The following is a 20,026-nucleotide window of genomic DNA, read 5'->3' as shown; positions in this document are numbered from 1 at the left end:
TTAAATCACATCCCTCAACACAACACCCAAACTTTTTGTGAACTTCCCAGGGTCGGTGACTCTACATGAGAGAAAAGGGCACTCAGATAAGGGATTCTGCATTTGCTATTAGCAGAGGTGGGATGAGACCGAGCACTGCCCCAGCTCCTGGGATAACGCAGAAGGGCTGAGACCTTCCAGCTGCTTCCACCCAGGGTCACACAGCAAAGCCGACCCTACAGGAGTCTGCGTCATTCTTTGCATGGCATTGCTAAGAGGAAGATCCCCCCCCTACCCTTGGCTCTACACTCCAGCTGCTGTCTGCCATCTGTAAAGCCACCACAGCTCTCCTACTGGAGTTCCCATCTGCACAGTGACAGCTTGGTTTCTTCTTACTGTCAAAGCAGCCACAGCCTCAGTGCTTCTCAAATCTCCCCTTTTCAGCTGATTTCCTCTTTCTAGTGGCTGGGCAATTCCTCCCTCTCACAGTCATCCCTCTGCCCCACTCTGTGCCCACAGACCCACAGAGGGCACACAGAGCCAGCCCTGTCCCAGCTGCTGCTGCTTCACATCTGACAGTCTCAGGAGCTGAGATCCAGGCCGAGACAGCACTGCCCAGACATGGTTTGTAGGACGTTTGTGAGAGGAAATAGGGAGGTTTGTGATTAAACCTGCCCCCTAAGGAGGAAGGCAATGCTGCCTGCAGCCCCAGCAGGCATTACAAAACATCCCCATTTACAGGAGGGTTTTAAATAGCACAATTCAGGAACTACAACTGCACAAATTCCCGCATGCCCTGGAATAAGTTTGGGAATGGACAAGGTTCTACCACCTGTGCAATGCCATAGAAAGAACAACCATCCACCTGTAAACCTCCATCCTCTCCCCTGCTGCACAAAGGGAAGCTCAACAGCAGTGCACAAATGTCCCAGCAATGTCTGAGCACTGCTCTGTGCATCCCAACCTGCTCATCCCATCCACTCCTGGCTGGGCAGCAGGATTGGGGTGGCACACTGCAATGGGCACAGAGGAACATGGAAGCCCCACACATGTGAGGAAGGGGCTGGCTGTGCTCCACACTCACGTTATCAGACGTGATTTGCCCTTCTGTGGGGAGCCTCTGCTCTTTCCCAGCTCATCCTCCAGCGTCTGGGACTCCAGGATCTCATTCAGGCTGTTGTTGGCTGCGGGGCAGCTCCATGAAGAGCCGCCCCTCCACCGACCGGCACACAACAGCCGCTCCCGCGCACTGCGGCTCAGCCAATCGGAGCCGGCGGAGCTGCCGCTGCCCGATGGGACCCCCCCCCCCACATATTGACCCCCCAGACGAGGAAGAGGAGGAGGAGAGCGACGAGGAGCTGCCGCAGGAGCTGACGTTGGGGCGGGGGGGCAACGCGGGGGGGGGGTCGGCAGTGGGGGGTGGGGGAGGGGGTGGGGCAGCATTACCCCCGGACCCCGTGGACCCCGCCCCCAGCCAAAGTGCTGCTCTCCGACCCCCGCGGGCTCTTTGTGCAGCCGCTGCCCTCCAGTTATAGGACCCCCCCCCCCATATTGCGCTTTGCTCACCCCCACCTCCGGAACCCCCCCCCCACTCACCACATCGCCCCCTCCCCCCCCGAGTGGGGTTATGGGGATGGGGGTGGGGTCGACGATGTGCTGTAAGCCGTGCCGGGGTCGTGTGACAACCCCCCCCCCCCATCAAGATGAATGGGGAGCTGTCGGGGGGGGGCTCAGCCGTGGGGATAAAGCGGGGGGGTTAATGACGGGGGGGGGGCAGCTATAGGGAACGCAACGCAACTAATCTAAGCCCCCCCCCCCCACATTAACACCCCATTGTGTGTGGGGGTGGTGGGGGTGGGGCACACAATAACCCCCCCAAAGGCCAAACAGCCCCAACCCCCCCCTCAAAGCCGCTGCCTTACGCTGTGCCCCCCCTGCATTAAGGGGCCCCCCCCATCGATACAGCCCCCCCCAATCCCATCTATAGTTGAGAGCTATGCTTTTTGTAACCCCCTCCTTTTAAAGCCCCCCCCCCCAAAGTTGTGCACGTTGTGCTGCCCCCCATGAGCCCCCGACCCCCCCCCTTAAAAGATGGGGTGTGGGGGGGTGGTCTCGGACCCCCCCTCCTTTAAACGATGGGGGGGGGGGAGATTGTCACTGCCCCCCCCCCACCAAAATGGACAACCCCTTTTAAGGGATGGGGGGGGAGTGAAGGTGGTCTCGCCCCCCCCCCCATTAAAACGGACCCCCCACCCCTTTAAAGAATGGGTGGGGGTCAGTTACGGGCCCCCCCCGGTGCTGTGTGTGTATGTGGCCCCCTCCCCGTTATGCCCCCCCCCGTGTCGGAGTGTTCTGGGAAAGGATCTCTGTGTGGAGATTGCTTCCACTAGAGGTAGTTCTATAAGAGTGTTATATAGAGCTGTGCAGGGGCTGTAAATCTGTCTGCAGAGGCTGATGATCAGTTCCAAGTGTCTGCAGTCAATGCGCATGGACAGAGCCCGTCTCTGGAATTCCCAGGGAGCGTGCACCTTGGTAAGCACAAAAACCCCATTCAGTTCCCCATTCATCTTGATGGGGGGGGGGGGTTGTCACACGACCCCGGCACGGCTTACAGCACATCGTCGACCCCACCCCCACCCCCCATAACCCCACCCGGGGGGGAGGGGGCGATGTGGTGAGTGGGGGGGGGGTTCCGGAGTTGGGGGATGGGGGTGAGCAAAGCGCAATATAGGGGGGGGGGGGGTCCTATAACTGGAGGGCAGCGGCTGCACAAAGAGCCCGCGGGGGTCGGAGAGCAGCACTTTGGCTGGGGGCGGGGTCCACGGGGTCCGGGGGTAATGCTGCCCCACCCCCTCCCCCACCCCCCACTGCCGACCCCCCCCCGCGTTGCCCCCCCGCCCCAACGTCAGCTCCTGCGGCAGCTCCTCGTCGCTCTCCTCCTCCTCTTCCTCGTCTGGGGGGTCAATATGTGGGGGGGGGGGTCCCATCGGGCAGCGGCAGCTCCGCCGGCTCCGATTGGCTGAGCCGCAGTGCGCGGGAGCGGCTGTTGTGTGCCGGTCGGTGGAGGGGCGGCTCTTCATGGAGCTGCCCCGCAGCCAACAACAGCCTGAATGAGATCCTGGAGTCCCAGACGCTGGAGGATGAGCTGGGAAAGAGCAGAGGCTCCCCACAGAAGGGCAAATCACGTCTGATAACGTGAGTGTGGAGCACAGCCAGCCCCTTCCTCACATGTGTGGGGCTTCCATGTTCCTCTGTGCCCATTGCAGTGTGCCACCCCAATCCTGCTGCCCAGCCAGGAGTGGATGGGATGAGCAGGTTGGGATGCACAGAGCAGTGCTCAGACATTGCTGGGACATTTGTGCACTGCGGTTGAGCTTCCCTTTGTGCAGCAGGGGAGAGGATGGAGGTTTACAGGTGGATGGTTGTTATTTCGATGGCATTGCACAGGTGGTAGAACCTTGTCCATTCCCAAAGTTATTGCAGGGCATGCGGGAATTTGTGCAGTTGTAGTTCCTGAATTGTGCTATTTAAAACCCTCCTGTAAATGGGGATGTTTTGTAATGCCTGCTGGGGCTGCAGGCAGCATTGCCTTCCTCCTTAGGGGGCAGGTTTAATCACAAACCTCCCTATTTCCTCTCACAAACGTCCTACAAACCATGTCTGGGCAGTGCTGTCTCAGCCTGGATCTCAGCTCCTGAGACTGTCAGATGTGAAGCGGCAGCAGCTGGGACAGGGCTGGCTCTGTGTGCCCTCTGTGGGTCTGTGGGCACAGAGTGGGGCAGAGGGATGACTGTGAGAGGGAGGAATTGCCCAGCCACTAGAAAGAGGAAATCAGCTGAAAAGGGGAGATTTGAGAAGCACTGAGGCTGTGGCTGCTTTGACAGTAAGAAGAAACCAAGCTGTCACTGTGCAGATGGGAACTCCAGTAGGAGAGCTGTGGTGGCTTTACAGATGGCAGACAGCAGCTGGAGTGTAGAGCCAAGGGTAGCGGGGGGATCTTCCTCTTAGCAATGCCATGCAAAGAATGACGCAGACTCCTGTAGGGTCGGCTTTGCTGTGTGACCCTGGGTGGAAGCAGCTGGAAGGTCTCAGCCCTTCTGCGTTATCCCAGGAGCTGGGGCAGTGCTCGGTCTCATCCCACCTCTGCTAATAGCAAATGCAGAATCCCTTATCTGAGTGCCCTTTTCTCTCATGTAGAGTCACCGACCCTGGGAAGTTCACAAAAAGTTTGGGTGTTGTGTTGAGGGATGTGATTTAACTGGGAAGTATTGGTGATGGTTGGACTGGATGATTATAAGATCATCCAGATCATAAGATCTGAGATCATAAGATCATAAGATCATCCAGGTCTTTTCCAACCTTGATAATTCTATGGAGTTGTAGCAGATTGTGGGGGTGTAGGTGTGGTATATATATGTACACAGATGGCAATATCCGTATGGAAAAGATAGATCCATGTGTGTTCTGGGCTGCACTGAAAAAGGGGTGGCCAGCAGGAGAGGGAGGTGATTGTCCCCTCCTGCTCAGCTCCTGTGAGGCCATATTTGCAGCACTGTGTCCAGGCCTGGGAAGGATGTGGAGCTGTTGGGGGAGGTCCAGAGGAGGGCCACTGTGATGATCAGAGGGCTGGAGCAGCTCTCCTATGAGGAAAGGTGGAGGGATCTGGGCTTGTTTAGCCTGGAGAATGGAAGGCTGTGGGGAGACCTCATTGTGGCCTTTGAGTACTTGATTGGAGCGTATAAACAGGAGGGGGAATGGCTGTTTATGAGGGTGGACAGTGATAGAACAAGGGGGAATGGTTTTAAACTGAGACAGGGGAGGTTTAGGTTGGATCTTAGGAAGATGTTTTTCGCTCAGAGGGTGGTGACGCACTGGAACAGGTTGCCCAAGGAGGCTGTGGATGCCCCATCCCTGCAGGCATTCAAGGCCAGGCTGGATGTGGCTCTGGGCAGCCTGGTCTGGTGGTTGGCATCCCTGCACATAGCAGGGGGTTGGAACTGGATGATCTTTGGGATCCTTTTCAACCCAGGCCATTCTATGACTGTACAGTTCCATAGTGGAACAAATATAAAATGCTAACTATGTAAAACATGGAGTCAGACCTGTGTGATTTGTCCACACCAGGAGGTGATTAGAAAACAATTTGTAAGCTACAAAGCTGCTTGCTGGAAAGGAAAAGAAAATAAAACTACAAGAATAAGGGAAAACATTTCTTCCTGAAAATAGGAAGAATAATGGACCTGACATGAAATTTGGGTGAAGCTGCCTGATTTTATGAAGCTATTCCCATTGTTTTCTTGGTTCTGTGTTTCCCAGATGAGTGGTTTCTGGCTGTGCTGCAGCACCAGTCTGCATGTGAACATCAACTCTATTCACCATCTGGGAAGATTAGGACTTCCCTTCTCCCACCAGCACCACTGAATTACAGTTACTCAGTGGTTAAACAAAGGAATCCTTAAAGAAGGGTTTACAGCTGTCCTGTTGTCTGAAGTGCTTGGGGCATTCTGATGCTATTAAGCTCTATGTATTAACAAGTTCAAAAAGAAAAGGTAGGTATCTGATTGTTGTGCCAGTTTCTAAGTTATTTGGAAAGCTGTACCACCCAACCACTCCTTCTATTTGATGGAGGTGACAAAGCTCAGTTTAATTTCTGACTACTGTTTAAATTCTGAAGCTGGAGCTGGTTCCTGGAGCAGAAAAAGCTCGGAAGCTGTCCCTCCTACAAGCAGGCACCTCTGAGCAAAATATGACATCTCGATTTCTGATGGTAAGGTCAGGAGATCTGATTCCAGCGTCTAGCTTTCGGCTTCATGCTGTGTTAGTGGGACCTTTGGCATCTAGCACTGACCAACAGCAACTGACAGGCTGGTAACAGTGCACCCCAAAGCAGTTATGTGTCTGTTTATGTTATGAGGGAAAATGGTATCGCATTGAGATTTCATGTTTTTACACTTCGCAGATCTAACTAGCTGCTGGAAGAATCCTGTACGCCATGTTCACACCATTTTCAATGAGCTGGATGAGTCTGTTGTTGGCATTTTAATGCCATTTACCAGGCAGGCAATATGTATGGAGTATTTGGCTCTCTCTACAGTCATGAATGTTTGAGTATCTTCAACATGTGGCTCATTGCTTCCATTTCAGGCTGCCCAGAGAAGCTGTGGGTGCCTGTCCTTGGTGTTGAAGGCGAGGTTGGATGGGTGATGGGCAGCCTGAGCTGGTTAGTGTGCAGCCAGCCCATGACAGGGTGTTTAGAACTGAATGATCTTGATGTTTTCTTCCAACCCAAGCCCTCCTGTGATCCTATGATTCTATGATTTCATTCAGGTTTATTGAGATGAGTTCTCCTAAATGCGCTGTTCTCCATATGATTATAATTGGAGTCTAGATGAATGACTTAAACCAGACACCAAACTTTCTGATGGCCAAAATGAAATGAAATCAATCCTTTACTGTGTCAGTAGTCTGTAACTAGAGCCCATCAGGTAATTCCCAGCCTCCTGCCTGTATCAGTGGCTGCACACAGTGAAAAAGTCTGATGGGATTTTAACCTCTAAAATGTTCCAAAGCAACCAGAGGGTGAATATATTCACTATGTAAATACCTGCAGGAATAAGCTTGTCATGTATGTCCTCAGGTACCACAGTAGTTAATGGTGGGACTCAGTAGGTCATGCTGCAAGTTGAGTCTGCTGATCTTGAAGGTCTTTTCCAGCCTAAATGACCTTATGCTAATATTCCTGTATTTATTTCTGTTCAGCTCCCAGAAAACCTCCCACCCAGCCCCCAACTGACCCCGTGATGAAAAATAAAACAGAAAGCTCAGTGACGCTGGCATGGTCCCCTCCGAAGATGCACCGCCCCATTCCAATCCATGGCTACATTGTGGAATGCAAGAAACTAACTGGCTTCACGTGGGTGAGGTGCCACGAGTCTCATGTCCCCGTCCCAGAGTTCACGGTGAGCAATCTGTCTGAAGAGGCTGATGATCAGTTCCGAGTGTCTGCAGTCAATGCGCATGGACAGAGCCCGTCTCTGGAATTCCCAGGGAGCGTGCACCTTGGTAAGCACAAAAACCCCAATGGAAATGGGTCAGTGTGTGCTGAGCAGCTGTTGGTTCCCTAAAGATGCTTCCTTTGACTTTAAGGACAGTAGTGCATTAACACACCAAAGGATTTCCTTTATTCCCAGTTCTCCTATCTCCTATCAACCTCCAGATACCACTAAAGTGATACGAGTTATGTTTCTGTGACAGAGAGATGAATATCCTTATCTTTTGATATGTCACATGTGCAAGAGGCAGAACTTTCTGTAGCAGATCTTAAGCATAGAAGTGCTTCTTCCAGCACTCATGCAAAGGGAGAAGTAGAAATGTACCTATGATTTAATCTTCCATCTCTAAATGAGATACCAGACTTGCATCTAAAGAGCATTAAGACATTCATGTTGTTCTTCCTCAGACCCAGTCCTGGCTGTGAAATCCCCCCTAACAACTGGTGAAGCTGTACCTGGAGGGGATGCCATGTTTACTATTGACCTTACAACAACGTGTTGTGGCACTTGATGCCTCAATGGTAAAGTCTTACAGGAAAGCGAGACCTGCATCATCAAGAGAACCCAAACTACTCACAGCCTAATCATAAAGTAGGTCACCAAGAACGATGATGGAGCAGAAGTGAAATTTGTTGCCAAAAATGTTGATGTCAGCACCAAGATGAGAGTGAGAGGTATTTGCTTTGATCCTTCTCCTTTCCTCTTACAGTCAAGGCATAGTTACTGTGATCTGATGATTAGAAGTGGGGCTGCAGGCATTCACTGACTGTACCAAATACCTGAAATTGCATCCCATGGACTGACGTGAGTCCTGGTAGTGACCTAAACATGATAGCACTGAGTGTAGGGTAAGCCAATCTACCCAGCTGCTTGGTATCTGAACCAGATTGCTTCATGCCAGCTGATGAATGTCTGCAGTTCACAGCTACTGGCCAGTGCATTCAGTCACCATGTTTACCACTGCATCACCATAGAGCAGTATTTTCACCTCCAGGTTCAGACAGCCTTTCTGATTGCACTGGAATAGTTTAGAAGTAGGGGAGCAATCATTCCAATAATATCTCTATCAATCAGCTTTGCATGACAAAATATTACAAATAAACATTCGTTATGGGAGGACTTGTTTGTCATTGGGTGGAAACCTCTGCAGAAGCATGTTTAGAGCATTCTTAATCAGTAGAAGGAGATGTTTGGTTGATTTTTACTTAGTAAATCTGGCAAGAAGACCAAATGAAATATCTTGAATTGCTCAGCACTGACACAATGATGAGTGCAGGAACAGAAGGTGATACTTTTTCAGAGATGTTGCAGCAAACATTGACCACGTTAGCCTGATATCAATTGAAATAACGAGGCCTTTGCTCCTGACAGGTGCTGCAGTGAGATTTACCAAGAAGAGCAAAGATGTAGAAAAGATCTGCGCTCGGCTGCGTGAGGAAGCCAAACTGCAGGCTGAGCTTTCAGACACAGGTGCTACTGTGGAGTGGATGAAGGATGGGAAGGAGCTCAAGGCCAGTGGAAAATATGAGCTGCACATTGTGGGGAAGAAACACACCCTGAAAATTCACAGCGTCTCAATGGATGCTGCTGGAAGTTGTCAGTGCATCTGTGAGGGGGATAAAATGCTCTATCAGCTTTCAGTGAAAGGTATGTGACAGTCTGGGCTGTCCTCTTCCTGCCCAGGGCCAGCAGACTGCATTCACCTGACTCCCCGACAGTCCAGCTGTTGTCAGACAGCATCTGGGGTGTTTTCAGTGGCTGTTTTGACTTGAACTGGCCAATCTGCTTTGTAGAGCCATTTGATTTCTGTGTTCTGTCCTGTGATTCGTCCCTAAGATATAGAGGAAATCAAGGGAAAGATAGGAAAAAGAGCATCCCAGCCTTCCTGCTCTTCTGTCAGGGTGGCCACAAGAGATGATGTCAAGAGCTCTTTTTGTAGCAGTGATCCAAAATGTAGAAGAGACCTGTGAAGAGTCACAGGAACTAAATTGATGGAGAGCAGAGCTTCCTGCCAAGGCTTGTCAGCTAGTCTTAATTTTGCTTTTCTTCTCTCTCTTTGTCATGTTAGCATGATATTTCATACTGGCAGGTCTGTCCACAGAATTAACTGGCACAGGCTGCCCAGGGAGGTGGTGGGATCCCTGGAGGTGTTCAGGAGCTGTCGAGATGTGGCCCTGATGGATGTTATCAGGGGACATGGTGGGGTGGGTTGGGGTTGGAATCAAAGGAGGACCCCCATGTATTTCATCAGGAAGCACTACTGGTAATAAGACCTTTGGAGCAAATCCTGGTAGGGCCACGCTCAGCTGGTCCAGTCCGGAGGCTGTTTCTCCTTACTGGAGTATCTGCAGTGAAAACCAGCAGCTGCTTTTGTGTGGTTGGGCTCACATCCAGCAGTGGTGAGGGGACTACAATGATAAGAGACAGTTCCTGAAAAAATGAATGAAATTTGACTGTATGATAGGATGGAGTTAAATGTATTGACAGGATCTCAGTCATCCCAGTGTCCATCAGCTGGCTCTCGAGCTCCTAAATACAGGCATTCTGTAGAACGTTGTTGAATTTGTATTATACATGCGTGTTCTTGGAACTGCAGAACAAATGCATGCATAATCCAGACTTTGATTTTAGCAGCTCTGACTGCGCTGTCTCAACAGACCCAACTCAGTTGTGTGCGCTGTTTTGAAATGATATGTTAACAAGAAGTTGGAAAACAAGCTCAATTACCCTCAGTAAAATAGGACCGTGGACTTAGGCTTAAACTTTTGGCTAAGACAGTGGTGAGATTTTGAATCTTTGAAGTCAATTATTCCACTGTGTGTTAATAGGGGCCAGTTTTATCATCTAACTTTTGCACTCCAATTAATTTCCATAAAGGAATTCTGTTTTTCTTTTCAGTCCTAAGTGACATCTCCATCTTTTAGGCTCGATTTGTTTGCCAGGGGGTTACAGTGCAGTAATAGATACCCCCTCCATTGATTTCCTTCTAGTTTGCTTGTTCCAATTCTTTCCTCAGTTTTCCTATTTTAGACATTTTCTTGAAGCCTTGGGCTTCTTCCTTTGGCTCTGTCCCCTGTACAGTGTATGTCCTTCAACTTGTGGAGATAAGGTAATCTGGTACGTGGTTTATAAAAGCTGCCAATTTGCCAGCTTCTGAATTAGAATCTAGCAATTAGAACTAGGATTAAACGTGCACGTTTGATCTTATGATAAATGAATGCCTCATGGTCACCAATGTCTCTGCAGTTCTTTACCATCATATGTATTTTGAGTGTCCATATTTTGTTTCAGCACTGGCAGACTTCATAATCAAAGAGACAACTGGAGGAGTTATCAGGGCAGTTGCTGGAAAACAAGCTGAATTTGTTTCTGAGACCTCTGAAGCCAATGTCATGGTGAAGTGGTACAAAAATGGCAAAGAAATCACGACCAGTAAGAAATTCACAATGGAAGATAAAGGGAAACTGCATAAGCTTGTGGCTTCAGCTGTAACGAAAGACGACGAGGGAACATCTGCAAAATTGGAGATGACACTCTGATTTTTGATTGGAAAGTCTCAGGTAAGTTTGTGAGGCAAACATGGGATCACAATCCATGTAAAGCACTTCAGACTTAATTCATTTTATTTGTCCAGCCCTGTGGGTTTCCAGTATTTAGGACAAAGATTGCATAGCTCTATTGAAGCAATTCTGATCTTACTGTTGTCCCTATGCAAATCCACAGGATGAGCAAATAATGTAACTGTGTTGTGATGAATTCAAGACAGCCTTAGCTCCAACTGACGCTGGAGTCACGACTTGAGCCCTCACATCTGGGCTTCATTCTTCCAGTTCATGAATTGCCTCAGCGCTTACATCATCTTTAAACCTCTGACTGAAATGGTCCTAAGTTCTTAACATTGGAAACCTGTCTCCTCTTTAGACAAATTAAACTCCATATTTGGAGAGTTCAGTGTCTCCTGCTGTACCCGAACGATGCTGTGATCTCTGAGGTGTCTCCCTGAGGTGCTGTAAGCACAGCCATTAGCTCATAGTACAAGTAAAGCACTGTCAGGTCAAGCCTGGAGGAGTAATGCTTGTCACTGACATGTTCCTGTTCAGGGTGGAGCTGGAGGGTAAAATAACACAAGAAATTGTCATTGAAATTCAATATCTGTGAAATTCAGCTGGCTGCATTCACAGAACCTGGCATTGAGATCTGTTTTCTGGTTTATATCTTGAGCCAATTTTCCATAACCCAGTCCTCATTTATGAACTGAAGCTCTACTGAAAGCCTTTCGCTGTGTATGCTCATGCTGCAGCGCAGCGCTTGTGACCTTTAACAGCACATTCACGTTCCTCTGATCACAGGATCCTTAAGGTTGATTAAGACCCTCTAGTCTGACTGCTCACCCATCACCACCATGATGCTCACCATCAGCTAGCTAAAAACTCAGCAGAGATGATAGATCAAGCACAACACTGGATTTGGGATGGCTAGAGATTCCTAAGATATTGAAGGATTGCTTGCAGGTGGTGTTGGCTCAGGTATTCATCCTGCATCCCACCTCCTGTTCTGTTTGGTTGAGAATCATGCATTCTGCAATTTCACTTTGTAATTCAAAGACTCTGGCTTTATCTGTTGAAAAACTGATCTAAAACAAGCCAAGAAGACTCCGTTGGAACTGGTTGATGCAGAACAAAGGCATTCCCAAAGGACAAGTTGCACTGTTTGATGAACATTATTGGATGAGAGCTAAGCTAAGATTTAAAAAGTTCTGGGGCTGTCTCTGAGCATCAAATACAGAGGAAGCCTGCATGATTCCCTGAGAATGGATACCTCCTACTTTGGTGTTGGGTTAAGGGAACACTGGCAGTAACTCCTATCACAAAATGTCACATGGCTCAGACAAAAAAGCCATCAAGAGTGCTTAATTAGGAGCACCAAATGGTCGCAAGATGGTCTTAGGGCAGGGAAGTAATCTATCTATGTGACATTGATTGGTGCTATTAGTTCTTCACAGCTTGACTCTAGAGGGACTGTTCTTCTTTGGTCACCTAGTTTTAAAACAATAGATGTCTCCTGTCTATTACAATTTTTAACGAATTATTTGTTCACTGATGCCATAAATGTGCCTGGCATAGCAATTGGCCTTGTTATATTCAGTGACTGAAAGCAACAGTTGTTGCTCTAAGAAATGCAATACTAAGCTAGGTCTGCCTGTAGCTGACAGCCATCAGCTTGCTCCTCAGGCAGGTTCTGTCTGGATGGAATGAAGGGCATGAAATACTGATGTGCTCATCAAACGCTGCTTGTTAGCTTAGAGACAAGGTGTTGAATAGGTTTGTTCATGTATTGCAAACACGTTACTTAGCTGCCTTCATTTTAGCTTCAGAAGAACATGTGCAGAATACAGAATTGATTAAAAGAAATAAGAACTGTCTGCATAGAACTTACTCTTTCCTTACACAGGAGAATCAAGCACACGTTTGTATGTGAGTACCTCCAGAGGTGAAACTCAATCACCCAAATGTAACGAGCAGAGACATTACAATCAGTTCTAACTGTATCTTCATGCTGTGCTGAATAAGCCTGAGTCAGGATGTAAACCACTTTCTCTTTTTTTCTTCAGATGAAGCCATTAATTCTGTCAACAAGCCCAAAACGACTCCAGAAATATCAGTCAGTCCTTCTGAAGACCTGGAGCTGGTGTGTGAGGTGTCAGCTGCAAGCGGAGCTGTCGTATGGAAGAAAGATCAAACAGAGGTGAAGCAGGACCAGAGGACAACCATCATCTCCCAGGGGACGCACCGCAAGCTCATGGTCAAATATGTGACCCTGAAAGACCAAGGGAGCTACAGCTGTGAAACAAAAGATGACAAAGCAACATTCCAAGTGAAAGTCAGAGGTGAGAAAATGCTTGAAATCCCAGAGATAAAGGAACGCTTCATTTGGTGTGTCTTGCATTTGGAGGATCAACTGACAGCCTCTCTGGTGCAAAACATTTTGGCTATAGGACTTTCTTTGTCATCTAGTGTCATAGCAACACTTTTCTACATGTGCTTTTCCATCCAGGAATGAATTACTGCAACAAACAATAGGCAAGGAGGGTAACTTGTGCAGCTCTTGTAGTCAGCTGGTGTCTGCAGGGTTACAGTGCAAGAGCACACCAGGCATGCAAGGAGTGAGAAAAGGGGAGGTGTTTGAAGAGATCTGTTTACAAAATTTGAGTGACACAATTAGGTGGAAAATGCCACTAATCAGACTCATAAATGGCCTGGGTTGCAAAGCCCCACAGTGCTCATCCAGTTCCAACCCCCTTCTTCCTATGTGCAGGGTTGCCAAGCAGCAGCCCAGGCTGCCCAGAACCACATCCAGCCTGGCCTTGAATGCCTGCAGGGATGGAGCATCCACAGTCTCCTTGGGCAGCCTGTTCTAGAGGGCCGTTCCCTTCTGATTTTCTGGAAATGTAGAGAGACATCAGAAGAAAAAAAGATAAGGGAGGAGGTTCAGCAGTGCATGCAGGTGTTCTAAATCTCATGTCCAAATCTGCTATCAGACTGAGAAATGTTTAGCTTTGTGATATGATGTGATATGATATGATATGAAATGATATGCTTATCATTTCCCAAGGCAAAATAGAGGGGAAAGTATTTTCCTGTCTTAATGAGGCATCACGATGCTCTCTGTGAAGGGCAAGTATAGTGAAAACGGGGAACTGGAGTTAGCTCTGCAGCAGACTACAGCAAAACGGTGTGACTGTTGTGATGTCCCTGCAGAGAAAGAAGACGTGTTTACAAACAAGGACAAGGTACAATAGGAGGTGAAGGCTGTACTGACTCAAAATGCCACGCTGAGCTGCGAGGTGGCCCAGGAGAAGACAGAGGTGAAGTGGTACAAGGAGGGGAAACTGATCACCTCGAGCAAGAAGTTCAAGGTGGAGTCAGAGGGCAAACAGCGTCGGCTGGTGGTGAGCCAGGTGGAGAAGAAAGATGCAGGGGAGTACAGCTGCGAGGCTGCTGGCCAGAAACTCACCCTCAAGATTCATGTCACAGGTAGGAAACACATTTTGGTTGATATTCTTTGATTATTCCCTAGTCTGGCTGTGGAAACGTCTGTGTGAATGTGTCCTCTTGATTCTGCCATGAAACTGTTTTGGGGAGGATGAAAAGAAATGCTTACAAACGTGCAGCTAAAATGATTATTTGTTTTTAACAGTGTTTCATCCAGCTCTTCCCCTAGGACTACTTTTATAATGAGCTGTCCATGGATGTCCAACTGTGATTTGTACAATGTGCAACACTGCTCTACCAGTTGATATTTCAACAGTAGTAGTTACAGATCTCTACTGTGGCTGCACTGAGAAGGTTTGGTTGTTGGTGTCCTAAGAACTTTTAGTCAGAGGCATTGCACTTGCCTTTGTCTTGTTGAATCCCATGTTGACGACCATTCGTTCCATGTTCTGTAAATGTAATGACCAGTCATGAATCCATTGATACCTTTCTAATTGTACGTTTCTCATTAGTCTGAGAGTTTAGCACGGAGGCAGATCTCTCACTCCAGCTGCAGTAGAGATTGCTCTGGTGTCAGTATATTTTGCACAAGATCTGGTAAATTTTAACTTAGACTCCAGATAGCCATGGGCACATCAGCTGCATTCTGAGTGACCATTAGTGAGCTGGCTGATGACGAGGGTTTGTCTTCTGTTTTATTTGTAGCTGCACTCTGCTGGTTTTTGCTCGTAAGTCAGCTTGTTCTCTGTTAACTTTACAGTTCTTGTCTTGTATTCTGAGCTGATCAGGACAGGGAATCTGTTTTCTCCTCTTCTTTCTTATGGCAGTGAACACATTGGAGCTTAATCCTGGTCAAGGTTTGGCATTTGGTCAGCTATGTGGAGGAGCAACTGTACTGGGAGTCTACTGCCTTTCTGCTCACACAGACCTGGTGTCCTTGCAGGGCATAGCTTGCGTTCTGTTCCCTTGTAAAGGTTGCAGTCTTTGCTCTCTCCATCTTGGGGCATTCTGCTCCTTCAGTCCCTGGTGTGCAATATATCTCTGCTCCTGTAGTAGACAGTTTTGCTGCTGCCTGTGATGTAGACTCTAAACCATCAGCTCTTACTATTCCCACACCACGTGGATGTGATTCTGGGGCCTTTGGATCTGTTCCGTGAGTTGTGTCGCTCATGCTTTTGGCTCAGGAAACTGGCAGTTTCAGCAAAGAGTGGATTACAGACAGGGTAGATTTGGGAGGTATCTGTCAGAGAAAATGAAATATGAACAATGACAGAAAGACTATGGCAACAGCTGGAATCAACCAAGTTAATCCTCAGCAGCCAAAGCCAGCCCACATCTTATTGCAGAGGTGTAGGGAGAAAACACAGCAATGTAGTGCTTTTACACTTGAATTTTGCTAGCTGAGGGCTATTATTAGCTGTTTGCCTCAGAAACCAAAGGTTTTCTGTTCTCTTTCAGACCGGATGAGCTCATGGCTGCACAGGGTAATGTAATACCTCCTCCTCTGCCATACGTGGAGAGTGCTTGCCTAGCTACTGTTGCTGTATTTCTCATGTGTACCACTGTAACATGACGTGCAAGTCCAGCCCTCACTGCAAAATGATGTGGTGTGAAAGTCAGGAGGGATTATGAGTACTCTTGGAGTGGTTGGCTCTTTCACTACAGAAATCCTCATCTTACTAGCTTCTCCCAAAGTGCAATGGCTTCCTGAGTCTTAATTTCTCCTCTTACCATTGCACTCAGAAAGCTTTTCAGGGTTCCTCTACCCCAGGGTTCCACTGGTAGCACAGAACAATCCCATTTTAAGGACATGTTGAATGTTAGGTGCTGAGTGTTGAGCATTATGGGATGCAGATTAGACCTTCTTGCTTAAAAGAAACAAGTGCTGCACACCTTGGAAACCTATAGAAAACTAGAGTAAAAAGGGCTGATTCTGCCATCTCATTATCTCAGTATTTGTGGTGCATGCTGAAATCCTTATTTGAAGTGGGCCAAAGCTCCATTGCATTTGTGAGAAGTTTTGCATCACCTGGTTGGTCTAGGCCATGTTTGTTGTCTTGCTAATAAGCAACCCTTCTGATCTTCATCAAATCATTGTGGTTGGAAAAGACCACAAAGATCCCCACATCCAGCCTCACCCCATCCCACCATGCACACTGCCCACGTCCCTCAGTGCCACATCTCCATGGTTACTGAACACTCCCAGGGATGGTGACCCCACCACCTCCCTGCAAAGCTGTGCCACCACATCACCATTCCTCTTCAGAAGAAGTTTTTCTTAACATCCAACTTGAACCTCCCCTGAAAATCATCAGTCAAAACAGGGGCTGTTGAAGATGGGCAGAGAGAATGATGCTTCTGCAGTCAGTACAAGCAGGGAGGTCAAATGTAGAGTGTATCAACTGCATTCTTGCATTGGCTTGCTGCCCTGCTCCCTCGCCTTCAGTGGACTGCAGTGCTGGTGGTAGAGCTGTGGTGTGAATCCTGGGATTGCACGTACTGCAACGGTCAGCAGCACAGCAACTTGAGCTGAACTTACCCTCCTGGGCAGCTGCTGCCACTCAGAATTCAGACAGCATGCAGAGGAGAAAGTCATGAAGGAAGGGAAAGGGATGGCAGCAGAAGGCTTCACAGAGTGACAGCGGGGAGGAAGGAGATAGGGGACAGGTCATGGAAGGGTTTGCCATGACTGCTGGGGAGCAGGAGCCTTCCCGGTCACCTGAGCTGGGTATGCCTGAATATGCTTGCATGAATGATCTGAATGAGTGGTCTTCCATGTCTCCACTGCAAATAAAAGGCAATGTCAATCCCCCTCACACCTGCTAGTCCTGCATTCATGCTTGGGGCCTCTGTCTTGGTATCAGCATCAGGACCCTGGGATCTTTCCTGGGACCCAAAAAAGCATAGGAAGCTTATTCAAAATTGCTCTGCTGTTACAAGCTGGCTAGCACTAGAGAAGTCCATGATGTAAGTGCGTCAGAAATATTCTGCACTTCTACAGCCTTTTGTAGGGCAAACTATGGAATAGAAATGGAAGCCCATTTATTTAGGGTTTATCTGTTCTCCCACGCCTCAAATAGGAACTAGCATGAATGCTCTCAGCAACCAGTTGTTGGTAAAAGGAGAATCAGATAAAACGGTGATTAAAGTAATCAATAAAAGATTCAATGTATCAATCGATCCCACTTAGCAAAGTGATTAACTGAATCCCCTTAACTGAAGTGTGTATGCCTAACTAATTACACTTGATATCTTTCTGATGCTAACTCCATTTGTTGACACAAAGGGTAAGGTGGGCTTTAAACACTTTCTTCTATATGTGTTAGGTATTAAGAGGAGATGACCTCAGCCAGTTCTCTGAAGAATCAGGGGTTGCTGAGAGTACAAAACCATGCTTTATGCATAAAACTGAGCTACAAAATCTAATGTAGGCCAAATATTCACCATATTAAGGGCTATATCATTACCAAAGGGTAGAGTCAAAAGATGGTTTTCTGCTCTTAAATTTCTATGGTTTCCTGATTTTGAGGTCTTCATAATTGAGCTGTACTTGGCTGATATCCAGTGCAGAGTGGAGCAATATCAAAAAGACAGAGAGATGAAGATCTGTCATTGTCTTCATTCGAAGAAATCTGAAAATTAGGAGTCCAAGCTGATAGTAAAGACTACCCAGAGGGATGGGATGACCATAGGGACTGTGCTGAGGATGCATTATAATGTGTGATAAACACTGTGAAGCAGAGTTGCTCCAGGAAATGGTCCAATACAACATAGAAGCAACTTTTAATGTCTTCCAGTCACAAGTTGCTCATATCTAATGTATATTTTACCCAATGTTTTCCAGTTCAATTCCAGAAGCAGAGGATGCCTTTATCAACAAGCAGAAGGTGCAGAAGGAGGTGAAGGCTGCACCAACAGAAAATGCCACGCTGAGCTGCGAGGTGACCCAGGAGAAGACAGAGGTGAAGTGGTACAAGGAGGGGAAACTGATCACCTCGAGCAAGAAGTTCAGGGTGGAGTCAGAGGGCAAACAGCGTCGGCTGGTGGTGAGCCAGGTGGAGAAGAAAGATGCAGGGGAGTACAGCTGCGAGGCTGCTGGCCAGAAACTCACCTTCAAGATTCATGTCACAGATGAGAGAAATTGTTTCGACTGTATTGAACCCCCCAACAAAGAAGGAGGGGAAAGTTAAGTGGCTTGACACATTTAACCCCAGCATTCAGTGATGTAGACGGTGCTTAAATTCTGTTTAATTTGTGTACATTCCTGTTTGCCTTCTGAAGCTATGAACACAGAGGACTTGGGTAGCCTCAGCTTAAGACAGGCTGGAAATAATTTGGGAATTTCCCTGGGGATCTCAAGTAGATGCAATGATAGCAAAATGAGAAGTCAATAATTTCAGGGGAAATTAAAGAATATTAAAGATATCTTCAGGGCACAAGCACACCCCTGCAAATGCTTCTTCCTAAATAGTCTCAGAGACAGCATTTGGTCACAATGCTAGACGGCGGCATTGGTGGTTTCTATTAAATTAAAGAAACCTGCAACTAAAAAGGTTTTCCAGTATTTTCTTTTGTTTTCTTCTCTATAGCAGGTACAAAAGAAATGCTTAAAAATAGAAAGGCTTCAAGCTGGTGCTTTTCATTCCAAAATGGAGGAAGACAGGCGTTCTATTTATTAGGAGAGTCTGATAAGAAAGTGGAAAAAGGCTTTTTACCAGGGTCTGTAGCAACATAAGAAGGGGCAATGGTTTCAAAAGTGAAGAGGGTAGACTCAGTTTAGACATGAGAAAAGTTCTTTATGATGAGGGTGGTGATACACTGGAACAGATTGTCCAGTGCAGGTTGTGGGTGACTCATCATTGGAGTGTCCAAGGGCAGGCTGGATGGGGACCCTGGGCAGCCTCATTTAGTGAATGATGTCCCTGACCACGGCAAGAGGTTGGACTGGATGATCTTTAAAGCTTCCTTCTATACCCAAACCGTTCTATGATTCCATAGGGGAAACCATTTTATTACTGCCTCTGAAAACTCAGGAGATATTAGAATTGTTTTCAGAAATAAGTAGGTGAGAAAAATACATTTCCTCACTATGACTTAATCACAAACAGAATTTAACCTTGACCCCTCACCTGGCTTTTGCTGGCAAAGCAACTTACAACTGTCAGCTTGTTTGGACAATTTAATGCCTGTCCCCTTGTATGAAACAGACTTTTCAATGACTGCGTATGCTGGTGTGCTGCTGGACAGTGGGGAAAGGGGTGTTTTTTCATTTTTGAAGGTTTTGGAACATGATACTGGTGGAAATGAAAACAAGTTTAGGGCTATCTAAGCTGTTTTGGTCTGGCAGGGAGGAAGTTCTTCACTGGCAATTGATATAGTTCAGATGTTGGCATTCAGTTCATAGCACTGTCAGGAAATGTGAGTGGGAAAGCTGTCCTCAACGGTACAGTCCAAAGACTAATTTGGGCATTTGGGGAAGGCTGTGTAGAAAAGATTCATGTCTTAAATGTGCCCATTTGCCTTCAATTCCAGAAGCAGAAGATGCTTTTATCAACAAGGAGAAGGTGCAGAAGGAGGTGAAGGCTGCACCAACAGAAAATGCCACGCTGAGCTGCGAGGTGGCCCAGGAGAAGACGGAGGTGAAGTGGTACAAGGAGGGGAAACTGATCACCTCGAGCAAGAAGTTCAAGGCTGAGTCAGAGGGCAAACAGCGTCGGCTGGTGGTGAGCCAGATGGAGAAGAAAGATGCAGGGGAGTACAGCTGCGAGGCTGCTGGCCAGAAACTCACCTTCAAGATTCGTGTCACAGGTAAGACAGGTGTTGTATGAAATACAGCAGAGAACAGTCAAGTAAAATCTAGTTTCTATTATACAGTGATCCAGTTGCAGTAGTCTGTGCTGAGGTTTTTCCCCTATACTTGATTGCCTGGGTTTGTAGCAAGTATTTGGATTTAGTATGGCACAAAGACCTGTTTCAGTCTGTCTGTAGAATAATAATTACTGA

At 47.6% G+C, this 20,026-nt stretch overlaps 2 protein-coding genes across 2 annotated transcripts; both read left to right on the top strand.

Annotated features, from left to right (window-relative positions):
• Window positions 1-1,630: 1,630 nt before the first annotated feature.
• On the top strand, window positions 1,631-10,678 carry LOC146759212 (myosin-binding protein C, cardiac-type-like). The gene is made up of 3 exons (XM_085510321.1): window positions 1,631-1,637; window positions 8,403-8,678; window positions 10,323-10,678. The coding sequence occupies exons 1-3, from the start codon at window positions 1,631-1,633 to the stop codon at window positions 10,568-10,570; spliced, it is 531 nt and encodes a 176-aa protein (XP_085366447.1). The 3' UTR covers window positions 10,571-10,678.
• Window positions 10,679-17,689: 7,011 nt separating this feature from the next.
• On the top strand, window positions 17,690-19,311 carry LOC146759211 (myosin-binding protein C, slow-type-like). The gene has a single exon (XM_085510168.1). It carries the CDS (start codon window positions 17,857-17,859, stop codon window positions 18,211-18,213), a length of 357 nt encoding a protein of 118 aa, XP_085366294.1. The 5' UTR covers window positions 17,690-17,856; the 3' UTR covers window positions 18,214-19,311.
• Window positions 19,312-20,026: the final 715 nt, after the last annotated feature.

This window comes from Coturnix japonica, chromosome 10, assembly GCF_054131305.1.
Source record: "Coturnix japonica strain WE chromosome 10, WE-NBRP24, whole genome shotgun sequence".
NCBI lineage: Eukaryota > Metazoa > Chordata > Aves > Galliformes > Phasianidae > Coturnix > Coturnix japonica.
Note: the sequence above shows the minus strand (reverse complement) of the source record. Positions and strands in the feature narration are given on the sequence as shown.

Excerpts from the sequence above, each read along its gene's own strand:
- LOC146759211 (XM_085510168.1), top strand. The coding sequence starts at position 17,857 with ATGTTTTCCAGTTCAATTCCAGAAGCAGAGGATGCCTTTATCAACAAG.
- LOC146759212 (XM_085510321.1), top strand. Across the intron at positions 8,679-10,322 it reads CTATCAGCTTTCAGTGAAAG|CACTGGCAGACTTCATAATC; the intron begins GTATGTGACAGT and ends ATTTTGTTTCAG.